Source organism: Gallinula chloropus (genome assembly GCF_964237585.1).
Source record: "Gallinula chloropus genome assembly, chromosome: 4".
Lineage (NCBI taxonomy): Eukaryota > Metazoa > Chordata > Aves > Gruiformes > Rallidae > Gallinula > Gallinula chloropus.
This window is the reverse complement of record NC_140088.1, coordinates 39,714,023-39,730,026: the sequence shown is the minus strand read 5'-3', so window position 1 is coordinate 39,730,026 and position 16,004 is coordinate 39,714,023. Positions and strand designations below refer to the sequence as shown.

Here is a 16,004-nt window from a genome sequence, read left to right as displayed (position 1 = left end):
CCCAGGGGACCTCTGGGGACGGTGCCTGGTCCCAGAAGGAAGGGGACAGGTCCCATCTACATGTGTGCCTGGCCCATGGGGCCTGCCAGCCCCAGCCTCAGACTGACCGCAAGCACTGGCTTCTCCCAGCCCGAGGCCGCCTCCCAAAGCACCACCACACCGCCTACAGGGACGTATATACCACAAAACCCCAAAACATGAGGTATATAAAAATTCAATGTGGGGATGCCCCCATACGAACAGTTCAAGGAACCCACTACATGGCGAGGGGGGCGGGGGCGTGGGGGTGGGGAGACAGGCCAGGAAACGTGCCCCACCACCTCCCCTCAACCCAACAGGACCTTCCTGGCACAGCAGCCCAGACAAGGGGACCCCACGGGGCACAGTTCAGACACAAAGAGGAGAAGGGGTCTGGGAGGCCAGCCAAGGCAGACCAGGGCACCTCCTCTCCCCCCAACTTCCGTGGACACAGACTAGTGGGTAGGTACTAGACAAGACAGACAGACAGATGGCTGAGGGACGAGGCAGAGCAAGGGTGGGGGGACACCCAGAGCCCCCACTCCCACCCCAGGCCAGGTCCCAGTCCCAAGTGGGTTATCACGGGCACTGGGCCAGGCTGGGATGGGGACGCCGGCCCCTCCCAAGCCCTCAGCACAGCAGCAGCAGGGGTAGGACACCGGTTGGATGGAACGGCCAGACCATCGTGAAGCCCCGTGGCTCTGTGGTGGGGAGGTCACCTCCCTGAGGGAGCTAAAGGGACGGCCAAAAGGGCCTTCTCCCACACTCCCAGCCAGCCTGCGGATGCTCCCACTGGGTGGGTGCTGCTGGGGGGCTCCAGGTGCCCCTCGCAAAGTCCCCAGGCAGGTTTCTCCAGCAGCTTTCTCTCTGCGGGAGGTGAGGCGGGGTGGGGTTTGACACATGGGCACCCCCTCCCTGGCCTCCCTGCTGCAGTCTCAGTCCTTCTCCTGCACCAGGCTCTCCTCCGTGATACCCTGGGCTGCCAGCTCAGCCAGGACATTGTCCAGGTAATTGATGTCGGGGTAGCCGTGGCCGGTGAGGTTGGAGCCAAACTCCGTCTTGTGGTGGATCTCGTTCCAGATCACCGTGTCGGACTCGCCGGTGGTGCTGGAGGTCCCAATGGCGAAGATCAGGCGCCGGTCCCAGGCTACCAGCAGCAACTTCAGTACCTGTGGAGGGGAAGAGAGCGGGGCAGGCAGCAAGACAAACTGTGGGAGCAGGGAAGCACCCACTTCTGCTCAGGGCATGCCTCATCACCCAGGTATGCCCCACCAATGCAGTCAACCCACAGGCCAGTCTTCCCAAGGAGCTTGGGATCCAGCAAAGGGTCCCACCTCCACGACAGCAACAGACTTGGCTGCAAACCCCCTCCAACCCCTCCAGCACAGGGGACCTTTGCCAGGCTGTGGCAGAGCGTGCTGGATGGGCTATGGGGATTTGCCCATCCAATCCAAACCCAGATTTGCCTACACAAGCCCTACCTGCTTTACCCCATGCTCCAAATAGCTGCTCAGTCCCTGCCTCCCCAGCTTGATACACCTTTAGGGATGCCCCCAGCCAGCTCAATCCGCCTGGGTGAGCCACTCACCTTTCTGCCCTTCTCACTGTCCGGCAGGTAGCAGTGCCGGGGGAAGCCACGGGCAGTGAAGCTCTTCCCAGGGTTTGGATGCTCCGGTCCCTGCAGCATGTGGAATGGGAGAGGAACAAAACCTTTTTGGAGCTCAGAAGAAGAACGCTCTGGACACAAAGTAACCCCCTCAACTCCAGGGGATGCAGAGCTGCTCTCTGCTGCGCTAGCCAGCCACACTACAGCACAGCGGCTCCAAAAGCTACTGTACCCTCAAAAGCAACTGTAACCCCCGTCACCAGGCAGAGCCAACGCTTTCATGCAGACAGACCCACCTCCCCACATCCTTACAGACACGCAGCTCCTGAGACACCACTCAACCCAAAGCCCCGAGTCAAGACACGAGCTGCAGCATGACCTGGGAGCGACACAGTGGTGACAAGGACCACCAGCCCCCACGGGGGACCACCCAGGTACCCCCACCCCCAGGCATAGGGCCAGGCCTCACCTGCACCCCTGGGGGAATGTTGTAGATGATGCGGATGGTTTTGCAGTCGGAATGGCCAGGCAGCGCGTGAGGGATGATGTGATACTCCATCTTCCCCGGGGGCTGGGTCCCCGTCTTCACCCCGTAGATGGTTTTGCAGGTGGGACACTGCAGGCTCCCATCCTGAGAGCAGGGAGAGAGGGGAACATAATGAAACTGGTGTCCCCCAGCACTGTGACAGAACGGGCACCTCAGCCCTGAGCAGCACTGACCACCATTTCCATTGTGAAAACCAGTCACATCAAAAGCACCCAGGAAGCAGGGGCTAGGGCCTGGGACAACATCCTACAGCAACCCAACTTTAACCAACAAACCTGCATTTCTTTTCCTTGTCAGTTTTACAGTCCTCACTACTTTCCCTACTCCTGTTTCAGGGTCGTTGGTTGGGGTTTTTTTAAGAGGGGAAGATAATAAATATTTAAAAGCTGCAAGCAATGTGAAACCCACCTTCCTGGGGGTGTGAGCATGAGGGCCACTTGCAGAGGGCTCAGGAAAGCCCACCTGTCTCTGGGAAAGCACTGCCCAGCACCAGACACTTGGTAGCCCCACTCAGATACACAGAGATCAAAGTTGTCTGCCAGGCAGAGAAGGACCTGGGGGTGTTGGGTGACTGCAGACTGAGTATGAGCCAGCAGTGTGCCCGGGTGGCCAGGAAGGCCAACGGCATCCTGGCTTGTGTCAGAAATAGTGTGGCCAGTAGGTCTGGGGAGGGGATTATGCCCCTGGACTCAGCCCTGAGACCACACCTCGAGTGCTGGGTCCAGTTCTGGGCTCCTCACCATAAGAAGGACATTGAGGTCCTGGAGCATGTCCAGAGAAGGGCAGCCAGGCTGGGGAAGGGGCTGGAGGGCAAATCCTATGAGGAGCAGCTGAGGGAGCTGGGGATGTTCAGCCTGGAGAAGAGGACGCTGAGGGGAGACCTTATCACCACCTACAATGATCTGACAGGGGGGTGCAGAGAGGTGGGCGATGGTCTCTTCAGCCAGGGAACAGGAGATGGGACGAGGGGAAATGGGCTCAAGCTGCACCAGGGCAGGGTCAGATCAGATGTCAGAAAAATACTTTTTACTTAAAAAATTTTTCACAGCCTGGAAGAGGCTGCCCAGGGATGGGGTTGAGTCACCTTCCCTGGATGTGTTTTAGATCAGGTGCTTAAAGATATGGATTAGTATAGGACGGCAACAGTTGGACTCAGTGATCTTAAAGGTCTTTTCCAACCTTGTGATTCTGTGTTTCTGTCCACTGACACTAACCCTGGGAAGGAGTGACAGAACATAAACCTGAGCCTATCAGGGCAGGGGGGGCAGGGAAACCCCATGTAACCCGGGTTTATGATTCAGTGGTCCCAAAGTGCTTGCTGCTGATAAAAATTAAACTGCCAGGGCGGGATGGCCGGAGCCCCACGGAGCGTCAGGGCTCGAGCAGCGTCCCACTGAGGGCAGGTGGAACTCAGCACAGGTTGCCAAAGTGGGGGGGCTTGGGCACCCCCCAGAGCTGCAGCCTTGCACCTTGTTGCCGTTGTTGTACATGGCAACCAGGCAGTGGAGGTGGAAGACGTGGCCACATTTCACCAGCTTCCCCACCAGGTCGGGCTTGACGGCCGGCTGGGGTCCCTTGTAGCCGGAGGGCGCGGAGAGGCGCTCCATGCAGATGGTGCAGTCCTGCATGGAAGGGGAGGAGAGGGATCAGACGGATGGATGCAGCTGGAGCCTCGCTGAGGACACGGGGCTAAGATACCTCCCCCTTGCCCAGGGACCAGCACCCACCCCGGGTCCTGTGCTGCCATGTCTATGTGGCACACAGCCCGTCCCCGCAACCTCCCACCCCGAGAGGGAAGGGGACAGGGCAGAACCGTGAAGGGCAGCAGCAGACCCCCCCCCCGCAGCAGTGTCTACCCATCCACTTCTCCCAGGGCAAAGCACCCCAGGCACACCCTGGCACGACCTCCCCCCTTGCTCCTCGCACCTCATCCGGCGGATGCCGCACCTTCTGCAGGTATTTTTTCAGTACTTCCTCTGGAGTTTTACCTGCGGGAGAGCGAGAGTCAGAGGGGCTGGACGGCAGCAGGAGGGGACGGGAGACAAGGGAAGCAGGTAGGGAAAGGGAGATGGGAACAGGGGCCAAGCGGCAAAGCGCCTCTCACCCTTCTTGGCCTGTTTCTTGGTGGTCTTGCGGCAGGTGTGGGAGATGCCAGGGATGGACTGGATCTCGCTTTTGCTGACAGGTGGGGGGTGCAGCACCAGCTTGGGGGGCCGCGTCAGGCAGACGGGAAGTCCAGCAGCACTCATGAGGATCCCCGTGATCCCTAGGCAAGGGGTTTTGAGATGGCACTGAGGAACCAGCATCACCCCCAAACCCCAAAAATTACCCTGGTGGGGCTGACTTCCCCCTGGGAGGGCACCAGGCACCCAGCTGCGGCCCCATCCTCACCTGCCAGTGCTGGGTTGACGGGGCTGGAGCCAGTGAGATTCTTCACCGGGACGGTGGGGACCCTGTAGGGAGTCAGCAGAGACCACGTCATGGCCAGCAGTAGACACCCATGTCCCTCCAGCCCCTCTGGGGCCAGACAACAGTTGCCTGAGCAACTGCATAGGGGCCCTGGAGGGAAACAGAGAATCCCCCCGACAGGGTGACGTCTTCCCACACCCCGCCGCCTTTTCTCTTGCTCTTTAGAAACCCCGCTTACATCTCCATTTGTGGCCCCTTTTTGTCACTGCTTCTCTGGGCCAGCCTGTTGGGTTTTTTCCCCTCTTTTCTCCTACAGCCACATTGCTGTCACAGCCCCTTCCCCCCCTCACCTCCCCCTTGGGGCTCTCTTCCATGGGAAAGTTTCCCAGAGGCTCAGGAGCAGAGGGAAGGGGGAGGATGAAGAGGGAAAGGGGTGTGACAGAAGGCTGATGGCAGAGCCAGACAAAGGGGAGAAAGAGGCTCATTAAACGCCCACCCCCTGAAAATAAAAAAATAAAAAAATTCAGAGGGTGGGGGCCTGGAGGGACCCCTTCTCATGGGGCCTGAATTGGCTTTTCTTTGGGCCTTCGCAGTCCCTCACCCATCCCCTGCCACCGAGAGAAAGAGCAGCCTCAGCCGCCTCATTAAGATGCAGGAGCCACCCCATCCCCACTCAGTCCCCAGGCACCTGCAGGGAACGCGAGGGGCCCAGCGCAGCCCCCTGCCAGCGGGAGGCTGGGGGCCACAGACGTCCATCTCCCACCAGGCTCAAGGGTGACAGCACCCCTGCAGCAGGGAGCCCCACAGTGGTGCCGACCCTCTGTGTCCTGGGGAGAGGGGGGGAAAAAAACCCACCCCTAAAAACCTCCCAAAACAGCACCCCCCGCCCCGCACACCGTCCCTGCTCTCCCCACAACTACCCTCGCGCTTGTGCGGAGCGGGACTCACCCAGAGGCGATAAGCACTCGGGACTGGGCAATCGCCAGGCGCTGGAGGTGGCTGCGGTTCAGGGTGCTGAGCCCAGGACGGGACGCCTTGGCGCTGCCTGCGCCGGGGGGGCTGGTGGCGGAGCTGGCCGAGCTCAAGGCGGGCGTGCTGGTTGCCTGCTGCCGGCCCCCCTGGGCTGCCAGCGGCTTCAGCGAGCCACGCACCGTGGCCATCCCGTCGGGCACCTTGGCCCCTGGGGCCAGCACTGGGGCTTTGGCAGCAGCGGGTGGCACAGGCGGGGCTTTGCGAGGCTGCAGGGTGGCAGTGCCAGGGCCAGCAGCTGACACCGTGGCTTTGACGCTCATGACCAGGAGGCACTGGGGACAGGCGCAGGCGGGGACCGGGGGGGCCGCCGCCGCCCCAGGGCTGGCTGGCCAAGACTGTGACTTCGGCAGGGTGCCCGAGACGAGCGGATAGACCATGTCGAGGCGACGGCGGACACGGCGCTTGCGCTGGGTCTGCCGGTTGATCTGGCCCATGGTGGCAAAGTCGATGACGTAGCAGAAGCCGATAGCGCTCAGGTCCACCCAGGGGTGCTGCTTCTCGTAGGCGCGCTGGATGGTGATGCCCACATCCATGTCATAGGGTGTCCACGACCCGCTGTCGTTCTCCCACTCCCACACGACTCCCTTGCCTGGCGCCGATGACGGATCATAGTAGCTGCGCCGGACAGGGCGGATAGTGCCTGAGGGAGGGTGAGAGATGCCATCAGACCCTGGCGCCGGCACCTGTCTGCAGGCAGGGAGCAAAACCACCCCAACCGGCCCCATCGCCGGTGGCACTCCACGGAGGGACAGGATGGCCTCCCAGCTCAGCCACGTTCCCGCCCTGCCCGGGGACCGACATGCCTCAGTTTCCCCGAGGCTGCTGGTGCGCCTCAAGGGTCAGGGAATCCCCGGGCTCTGCAAGCATGGCACTGGGGTGCAGGCCCCCGCCCGCATAAGCAGGGTGAGGGAAGGGCACATTTCACACCCCCCTCCCCAGCTTCAGCACGCAGCTGCTCAGCCCACGTGCCTGCGCAAGGAAGCGGGCTTGCACCAGCCCCACCGCCTGCAGCTGCCAAACTGGCCCTTGAAGGAAACCCAGCCTGTGGCACAAGGAAAATCCCCATTAGGCCTAGCAAAGGAGATCAAGTGGGGCCCCATGCCCAGCTCCTGCTCCCCCGTCAAAGAGCATTAAGAGTGGGATGAGAGCACAAAGCACAAAGCCTTTGTGGCTTGCGTCCTTATTTGTGCTGGGCGTTTCCTTTCCCACTGCTCCAGTCGACCAGGTCGCATTCAAAGCACGGATGCAAATTTTGAAACTCCTAAGACCAGGGAAAAGCCTTCCCCTCCGGGACGCTTCGTGGCACAGCGGGGCAGGCTGAACACGGCCGGGTTCAGCCGCACCCTCAGCAAGCCAAGCCACCCATCCCTGTCCAGCACTGGGGCACCGGGGAGGGGAGAGAAAAGCCGCCGGCGCTCGCAGCACAAAGCAGGGTTGGCAGGGAGCGGGTTGGTGATTTATCCTAATCTGGCGCGAGGCGGGGAGGGCAGCGGCATGCAGCATCTGGCGGTCCCTGGGCGGCAGTGTGGGAACGCCGTGCGTCCCCCCAGCCCAGCACAACCAGCCGGCCTCCCATTCAGCAGGGGAAGAAAAGGGACAATAGCTATTCAGGGCCTGCCAGGGTCGTGACCCCCCAAATCAGAGCTGTTTAATGACCCAAAATACCAACATCCCCAGCAACCCAGAGAGAGACAGAACAATCCTCCTTTCAGGCCTCCTCCCCGGGTGACAATAGTCCTCAGAGGCGGCTCCCCAGCCTTGCTGGCTGAGGTCTCTCATCCCTGCACCCCCAGGCAGGGGAGGGTCGCCTGTGAGCCCCCAGGGCTCCTGGGGGAAGGAGGACAAAGGAGGCTGTCCAGTACCCTACTGCACCCGTGAACCCCTGTCACAGGCACAAGGGACACTGGCTGGACCCCTTCCTGTGGCCATCACAAGCGTGTTGCTGGGAGGCACAAATCCCCCATGCTAACCTCTCCCCCATGACTGCCTGTGCCCTACTTCCCAGATACCCTCAAGGGCCGTATCTGCCCCACCACCTTGGGAACTCCTCCACACCCCAACCACCCTAGGGACACCTCCCCTCCCACCACCAAACACCCCCCTTTCTCTGTCCAAGCCACTAAACTGGGGACATCCCCCCCCACCTGCCTGTACCCTCCCTGAGCATCCATCCCCCCATCCACTTGTGTCCCCATGGGCTGCTGTGACCCAGGGCAGGATTTGGCCCCCAGGCACCGCACAGCCCCCCCCCCCCAGGCCTTTACAGTTGGTGATGGCTCAGAGGCAGCACACAGAGAGCTGGGCGTTGTGAGGAAGGGCCCTGGGAAGGGTTTGCAAGCATCAGCCCTCTGTACAAGAAGGGGCTGCAGGTCAGGAGAGAAAAAGGCCGTAGCATGTGAAAGGGCCCAGGGAAGAGGCCAGGCAGCACGACACTGCAAGGGACCAGAAACGTGCAGGCAGGGCCAGGCAGAATGGGATACAGCAAGCACTCAGGGACCAGGCAGGATGGTGAAATGCAAGCTGGCAGCGGGCAACCCTGGCCAGGGCTGGGCAGCCAGCAGCAGAGCTCTGCGATTCCAGGGCAGGCAGAACAGCATGGCAAATCCAGATGTGCCAAGGGCAGCCGGCGATGCAATTCAGGTCCAGGCAGCGCAGGACCCAGTGGCACAGCGCAGGGCAGCCGGCAGCCCGATGGCAGGGCAGACGACAGGACTTAAGGGAAGGTAAGTCAGCAGAGCGCAACACCGGGCTGGGAAAGGCAGCAGCCTGCAGCCCAGCTCCGGATCAGGCAGTGCAATGCAGCCTGGGACCCAGCAGCACGGCGTTGTGCAACGCCGTGCCGTGCGATTCCAGGTCAGGCTGCGCCGCACGACACCGGACCCGGCAGCAGAGCGATGCACGGCGACCCCGCACCGAGCGCGCCAGGCAGAGAGGCACCGAGACACACCGAGCGGCTCCGCTCCGGGAAAGCCGGGCAGGGCGAGCCCAGCGCGGTGGTACGGCGAGGGCTGCGGACGGGGCAGCTGCGGGACGGCTCCGCGCTCTCTCGGGCAGGGCTGTAAGCACAGCACGGTGCCGCGCCGGGCCGCGGAGCCTCGGGCAGCGGAGGCCGGGGCAAGTGCTCCGCGGCGCCGAGCAGCGCACGGCTGGCCCGGGGAGCGCCCGGCTCGACGCGCGGGTCGGGTCAGCGCAGCGCCCGGCGGCGCAATCGCAGCCCGGCGCAGGGCCCGGCCGGGCCGGGGCGGGCGGGACGCGGCGGGGCGGGAGTCGGCGGGGACTGACGCTGGCACTCACCGGTGTCCTGGCGGAACTGGTGCATGGACTGCAGGTCGATGATGTAGGGCGCCAGGCGGCTGTCGGCCTGGCCCAGCACCACGCTGCCGCCCGCCCGCGGCCCGGCCCGGGCCACCGCTTCGATGTGGTGGCTGACGGCCGGGCTGTAGGGCCGCCACCGCCCGTGCTCGTTCAGCCATTCCCACACCACCACGGCCGAGGCCAGCAGCATGGCTCCGCCGGCCCGGCCCGCCGCCTTCCCCGGCTCCGCCCGGCCGCCGCAGACGCCCCGCGGCCGCTGCAGCCCGCCCCGCCAGCACTCGCATGCTCGGCGCGGCGCAGGGCTCTGCCCGCCCCCGCCCCGGGGCTGGCCGCCGAGCGGACGCGGAGGCGAGGCCGCCCCTCAGCGCCGCGGCGGACCGCAGCGCCGCTCCCCCGGCGGCGGCGGCGGCGGCGGCGGCGGGAGGTGGGGAGGCCCCGCCCCCTCCGCTGTCGGGGCGGGGCCACCGCGCCCCTGACGTCACCGCGCCCCGGCCCGGCGGCACCGAGCGTCCCACCGGCGGGGCGGGAGGGCCGGCCCCGCACACACCCCGCAGCCCGGCCCGCGGCCCCGGGGGAGCCTTTCAGGCCCCGCCGTGCATCCATCCCGTAGCGCTGGGACCCCCCCGCAGTGCTCCCCACAACCCGAGCCCCCCGTGTCGCTATATATCCCCGCCCTGCAGGCTGGGGACCCCTTCCAGCGCTCCCCGCACTCCCACCCAGCTCCAGAACCCCCCAGCACCCCCCGCACCACTCCCTGAGACAGCCACCCAGGTGCTGCAGGGAGACGGGGATGCGCGCCCACCCCCCTGCACCACCCTGCACCCACCGGCACTGGGAAGCAGGGTGCTGGGGGGTGACATGCCCAGCCCGAGGCTGGACATCAGGGACAGGCTGTGCTCTGTGTGCTGTCACAGCGAAAGGTAGTCCAGAGCTCTGACCCCCTGCAGGCTGCAGCCCAGCGAGCTGCCCCTGGCTGTGGTCTGTGATGCACAAACGAGGGTTCAAAGCCTGGAATCCCAGGCTGCGTCTGCTTGGACCTTCAAAGCCATCCAGTCCCACCCCTGCAGTGAGCAGGGACACCCTGACCTAGAGCAGGGTGCTCAGAGCTTCATCCACCCAGACCCTGAATGTCTCCAGGGATGGGACCTCGCCCACCTCTCTGGGCAACCTGTGCCAGCATCTCACCACCCTCAGAGGGAAGAACTTCATCCTCATGTCTCATCTCACCCTGCCCTGCTCTAGTTTAAACCATCGCCCCTCGTCCCATCGCTCCCTGCCCTTACAAACAGCCCTGCCCAGCTTTCCCGTAGGTCCCTCAGGGACTGGAAGGGGCTTGGAGGTCTCCCCAGAGCCTTCCCTTCACCAGGCTGAACCAGAGCAACTCTCTCAGCCTGTCTTTGCAGAAGAGGTGCTCCAGCCCTCAGATTATCCTCATGGCCTCCTCTGGACCTGCTGCAAGAGGTCCCTGTCCTTTCACCTTGTGCCTCAAGGGGCACCCAGGCCATAACTCTGGCTCAGGTAACCCAACTCTCTCAGCTGCCTGCCACATTTTAGTTTCCTTGTGAAGTGCTTTTTGGGGAGAATTTCACGCAGCTTCAGCCTGGTGTGAGACCAAGAATCCTTTCAGGATGCTCCTGGGACTTAACGCGCGCCTTGGTGGCTCGGTGGTTTTCCTGTCAGCTGAAAACAGTGCAACCAAAACCCACGTGCTCCCGCTGACAGTGCAACAGGGACACCTTTGCTTCACGGTGACTGCCTGGCACCAGGAGAGTCAGGGCTGGCCCTTCCCTGCAGCCCAGAAACAAGTTCACCCTGAGCTTGCTCTTCCACTGAGCCTCACGAGCATCATCCCAGGGCAGCCCTGAACAGCAGGATGTCAGCCATGGGCAAGCGCTGGCATCAGGTCTCACTTAGTACTCCTATGCTCAGAGACACAAAACCATAATTATCCTGGATATTAAACAGAAACACCCCCATCTTTGCCTGGTTCCAGGAAAACCGGACAAATGGCATGCATGTCCCTCATGCATGGGTTTCCCAGCACCAGCAACACACCCCGACACTCCTCTCCCCCCGCCCCCCCCCCCCCCCCCCCCCCCCCCCAATGCTCTGTGTCAGCTCAGCAGGTGACTCATCCCCAGAACACAGGCACCAGCAGTGTCCAAGCTCTGGGCAGACAGGGTGACTCCTCTCCAGACAAACCTGTTTCCCAGGTATTGCCCAGCCCTCCGGCATCCACCAGCAGCACTTCCAGTGAGGAACCATTAGGCAAGACCTAAATAGAAGTGGGGGAGGAGGAGGGGGGGGCGTGAGAGGGAAGGAACAGGTGGGGAGTAACTGCAGTGATGCCAGCTGGTGGGTGCTTGTGGTGAAAGAGGAGGAGGTGAACCTCAGAAGTTGCAGCAAATCTCTTCTTCTCCCAGCTTGCCCGGGGAGACACAGGGGGCCACACTTGAAGCATGTTTTCCTGGAGGAAAGCAGGACTCCGGGCCCTTCCCTGTGTGGCAGTGGAGAGCTGTTCTTCTGAGCTTTCACCTGCTCCTTTGGGGCAGTCAAGTGCAGCCAACAGGGAAACCCGGGGAAAGCCTTTCTGCTTACTCAGGCAGCAGGAAAAGGTTTTCCTGCTATTAAAAAGGAAAGTGTTGTTGGACATTCCTCCCCAGCTCCAGCTCAGGATGGGGAAGTCAGCGGCAATGCTGCTGTGGGATGGTGTAAAGGGAAGGGCAGGCTGGCAGCGGGCAGTGGGTGAATTTATTCTCACCCAGTGCTGATGCCAGCACCCCAGTATGGGCATGCCTGAGGTCAGGGAGCCACCTTGGTCAGCTTAAAACCTTGCCAACCCCACAAAGCGTTCCCAACCCAGTCACATGTTAAGCCCAAACACTGTTTTTTTAATTAAACACACCACGAGTTGGTTTTAGTGGCTTCTTCCTCTTCCCCGCTGCAATTCAGGAGCACAGCCCCTGCCTTTCTGGTTTCCACCAGCACTACAAATCCTTTCTTTCTTCCCAAAGCACTGTCTTGCATGGCTTTTAGGTGAGCTTTTAGCTTGCAGGAAGTCATCTCAGGTCCTCAGTGGCATTAGCCATGTGGATACGGCTGTCCTCACCTCACACTCTTCATTTTTGTCTCCAAAATCAACAGCTTCGGTCACCTCCAGCCACCCAGACCAACTTAACTTCTGCTTGTGGCAATGCAAGTCCAAAGGCCCTCCAGAAGCAAGGGAGCTCAGCTGTCAGATGCCCCTGTTCTCACCAAACCAGTTTACTAGTGAGTCCCTTAAGAGCTGTGGCTGCAAAACAGCATTAAAACCCATTAGGGTCACCATCTGCCTAGGTGGGGGTTTGCTGGTGGGAAAGCTCAAGACCTGGAGCCTGTTGCTCCGCCTGAGAATGGAGGTTTGGGTTATGGTTTGCTTTTCACATTGTTTTCTGGTTAAGGAGGCCGTTTCAAAGCACTGCTGGTGATTTGCAAACATGGATGTGCCCAGCCCTGCTGGCAAGGCAGAAAGGAAGGAGTAAGAAAAACTGACAAAGCTGCAGAGCGCAGCCCGGGGAAGCCCCTGGAGCAACAACCCAAGTTCACCTCCAACCCCCATCGCTGCTTTGACTCCCAGAGCACGACAGCAGCGGCTGAGCTCAGCCCACAGCCCTGCCAGCAGCAGGATCGAGTTGCACCGAAGGGTGCCAGGGCTGGGACATGAAGGTCACTTCATTCTTCAGGCTACATGTGGGGGTTGAGATCATAGAATCATATAATGCGATCGGCTGGAAGGGACCTTCAGAGGCCATCTAGTCCCACCCCTGCAGTGACAGGGACATCTCCACTAGAACAGGTCGCTCAGAGCCCCATCAAGCCTGACCTTGAGTATCTCCAGGGATGAGGCCTCCACGACCCCTCTGGGCAACCTGTGCCAGTGATCTACCACCCTCAGAGCGAAGAATTTTTTTCCTAATACCCAACCTAAATCTCCCCTTTTCTAGTTTACACCCATCACCCCTCGTCCTATTGCTCCGTGCCCTCAGGAACAGTTCTGCCCCAGCTTTCCTATAGGCCCCTTCAGGTACTGGAAGGTCCACCCAGAGCCTTCTCTTCTCCAGGCTGAACCAGCCTAACTCTCTCAGCCTGTGTTCACAGAAGAGGTGCTCCAGACCTTTGATCATTTTTGTGGCTCTCATCTGGAAGTCCGTGTCCTTGTGCTGAGGGCTCCAGAGCTGCACTCAACACTTCAGGTGGGGTCTCACCAGAGCAGAGCAGAGCAGAGGGGCAGAAACCCCTCTCCCGATCTGCTGGCCACACTTCTGGTGATGCAGCCCAGGATGCAGTTGACCTTTTGGGCTGCAGATACACATTGGTGACTCAATGATGTACGTGCCCACCTTTGGGAAGATGAGGGGCAAGAGTGTGAGCACCTAGCCCCTGCTGAGCACGAGAGGGCAGGGGTAGAAAAGCAAGATGGCTTCAAGCTGACAAAGCAGACAAGACCGGGAGGAAAAAGACTAATCCGGCTGGGAAAAAGACTAATCCTGAAAGAAATAAAGGCCAGAAATTGTTGTTCCCGAGTGCAGGGAAGCAGAAACATTGCAGATAATCCGTTCTGAGCTGCAAAGCTGAGGTCAGGCAGGAAGCAGCGATGAAAAAGGTGCACATTCTTCTTCTGCGGCATCACCCGCTGAAAAACCCCCAAAACGGGCACCACCACCAAACCCAGTGGGGTGGGCAGGATGAGTGCAGGGGGCCCTGTCTTGGCGGTGCCCTTTGTCCTCCCATAGTACCCAGGGTCCCCCATGCCCATGCAGGTGCTGCTGGCACTGGAGCAAGCACTGTGCTTGCTGCCACTGCTACCACCTGCCTTGACAAAGCCACTTTGTGCAGGGCCAGCTGGGCACATCCCCATATGCCCAGCTTGCTCCCACCTCGTACCTCCAGTGCCTCTCTGTGGTTCCTCCCCCCTTTCAGGTCAGAGAGGAAGGCAGGGCCACACCTGGACAGGGGACAACCTCAGTGACCTCCCCACACACACACCCCTCCACTCCTCCTTCCCCATGGCCTCCATGTGGGTCCCATCCCCTCTAAACCTCCCACCCAACTGGGACCAACCCTTCCCTGGGGTGGGAACAGGGTAGGCAGGCTCTCTGGTGAGGTTAAGCCCCACTGCCCCATCTTCCCCAAGAAGCCACATCACCCTCGTGTATCTCCCAGACCTTTTATTTGTTCAGCAGCCATCACATCCATTCGGCAAGGAAATCACGTCCCAGGTAGCTGTGAAACCTCATGGTGTTCCCCTTCGCAGGGTGAGCAACGTGGCTGGGGCTGTTTAATCCTTTGTGCTGTTTTCAGTCCCAAAAATAACTGCTGGAGGCATAAACCTCCTTGCAGAGGATCTTGTGAATCAGTGAAAAGATCCACACCGTTACTTTGTCTGGGTGATTAAGAAATCCCCTCCTGATCATACTGGCACACTCCCCCCAATTTGAAGAAGCCCCCAAGCAGTTAGAGCAGAAATTCAGTGCACAGAAACCATGAGCCAGGTGGGAGAAAATAGTCCATGCGAAGCAGGCGAAGCCTTGTGTCTTGCAGCCAGGCAGCAGGTCCCCCCAAGACTCCTTTCACCAGGAGATATATGTCTGTCCCTTGGCTCTTGCTTTGCCTCTGCAAGAGCCCCAAGGCAGCTTCCATCTGTGTGAGGCGACACGTGGCCATGACAATCTGGGCAGTAAGCAATATTCTGAGAAAAGGCCAACACCACCACAGCCTGCTGAGGGTCACAGCTCCGGGCCCCAGGGTGAGCAGCAAAGCTGCTTGCTGGGGGTAATTCCAACCCCACTCCTCCCCCAACAGGCAGTGTCTGAACCCCCTGCCCAAGGCTGGAAGCCCTGCCTGGGCTTCCCTGCTCCCTCTGGGGCAGAGTGCAGCCCCTGCATTCGCTTCCCCACAGGGAATGGTACCAAAAGTGGGGAAGGGGGGGGGCAGTCCCTCCTGCCCACCCCCTCCCCTAACAACCCCCTTCACTGTCAGCAACCCTCTGCAGGGGTGGGCAAGGAGCTCCCTGCTATGCCCCCCAGCCCTGTGTCTGCTTTCAAGGGCTCCCAGCTGGGCTGGGGGCCGAATTGCTGCCTGGGCTGGGCTTGGCGAGCTGCCGCAGGTCCCGTGCAGACCTCACGGCCCACTGGGCCAGCTCCCGCAGCACCCCCAGGCCCCGCAACTTCCTCTCGAAGAGGCTGAGGTGAGGGGGCGGAGGGGGTCCATCCTCCTCCTTGCTGGGGGGCCCACGGCTCTCCAGCTGCAACAGCTCCTCGAGGTGGTAGGTGAAGGCCGAGACCTGGAGCAGAATGGCTGCCAGTGCCCGTCCCAGGGCAGTGTCAGCCTCACCCAGCTGCTCCTGCTGCTCCTCCAGCATCTGGGCCAGCAGGGCTCGGAAGGCCCGGTACGCTGCCAGGTTGTCCAGCAGCCGCTGGGTCCCCGTCTGCTCATCCCAGCGCTCTGCCGCTGCCGCTGGCACCCCCTCCATCACTGCCACGCTAGCCGAGGCATCCAAGCCCTGCCACTCCACCTGCAGGGGCGAGAACAGCCAGGGATCAGAGGTGGGCAGGAGAGACAAGGGACCCCCCCGCACCAAGCCTTGCCAGCACCAGCTTGAGGGGTCCCAGTTCAGCTTCGATGCTGGCCAGGAAGCAGTCGGAGCAGCGTAAGGCCAGGTGCTCAGGGTTCACCCGCAGCTATTCATTCCCCCATCTCTGCTGCAGGCCAGCGCCCTCACATCCCCGCGCAGATGCCAGAAGCCCCCTGAATCCCCCGGTAGCAGCTGACAACCCAACCATTGCTCCCAGCCCAGCAGGCAGCCAGAGGAAGTAGTGCAAACTCACATAGGTGTCCAGGAGGTCAACAACATCTGAGCGCATCTTCCCAGCCAGGCGGATGCCTCGGCTGCACAGGTCACTGCGCCGGAGGGCAGCTGAGGGGCTGTCTGCCGCCGCCATGGCCTGGGCAGCTGTTATGGGCACCAGGCTCACAGTACAGCGCCTGCCCAGCCCAGGGAGGACAATCCCTTGCTGAGCTGGTGCATTCCAGCCGGGA

General features: G+C 61.5%; 2 protein-coding genes across 3 annotated transcripts; both read right to left on the bottom strand.

Moving 5' to 3' along the window:
* Positions 1 to 5: 5 nt before the first annotated feature.
* On the bottom strand, positions 6 to 9,135 carry DTX4 (deltex E3 ubiquitin ligase 4). Of its 2 annotated transcripts, none has more exons than XM_084264028.1 (9): positions 8,907 to 9,135; positions 5,529 to 6,252; positions 4,563 to 4,624; positions 4,276 to 4,437; positions 4,098 to 4,159; positions 3,641 to 3,793; positions 2,094 to 2,255; positions 1,607 to 1,696; positions 6 to 1,187 (listed from the first exon to the last, which is right to left on the bottom strand). In XM_084264028.1, the coding sequence occupies exons 1-9, from the start codon at positions 9,115 to 9,117 to the stop codon at positions 954 to 956; spliced, it is 1,860 nt and encodes a 619-aa protein (XP_084120154.1). In that variant the 5' UTR covers positions 9,118 to 9,135; the 3' UTR covers positions 6 to 953. The 2 variants fall into 2 exon arrangements, with proteins under 2 accessions (XP_084120154.1, XP_084120155.1); XM_084264029.1 differs by having other exon boundaries at positions 3,716 to 3,793.
* A 5,871-nt stretch (positions 9,136 to 15,006) lies between these two features.
* CNTF (ciliary neurotrophic factor) lies at positions 15,007 to 15,907 on the bottom strand (the record flags this gene model as incomplete). Its single annotated transcript, XM_084263496.1, has 2 exons — positions 15,007 to 15,480; positions 15,794 to 15,907. The coding sequence occupies 2 exons, from the start codon at positions 15,905 to 15,907 to the stop codon at positions 15,007 to 15,009; spliced, it is 588 nt and encodes a 195-aa protein (XP_084119622.1).
* Positions 15,908 to 16,004: the final 97 nt, after the last annotated feature.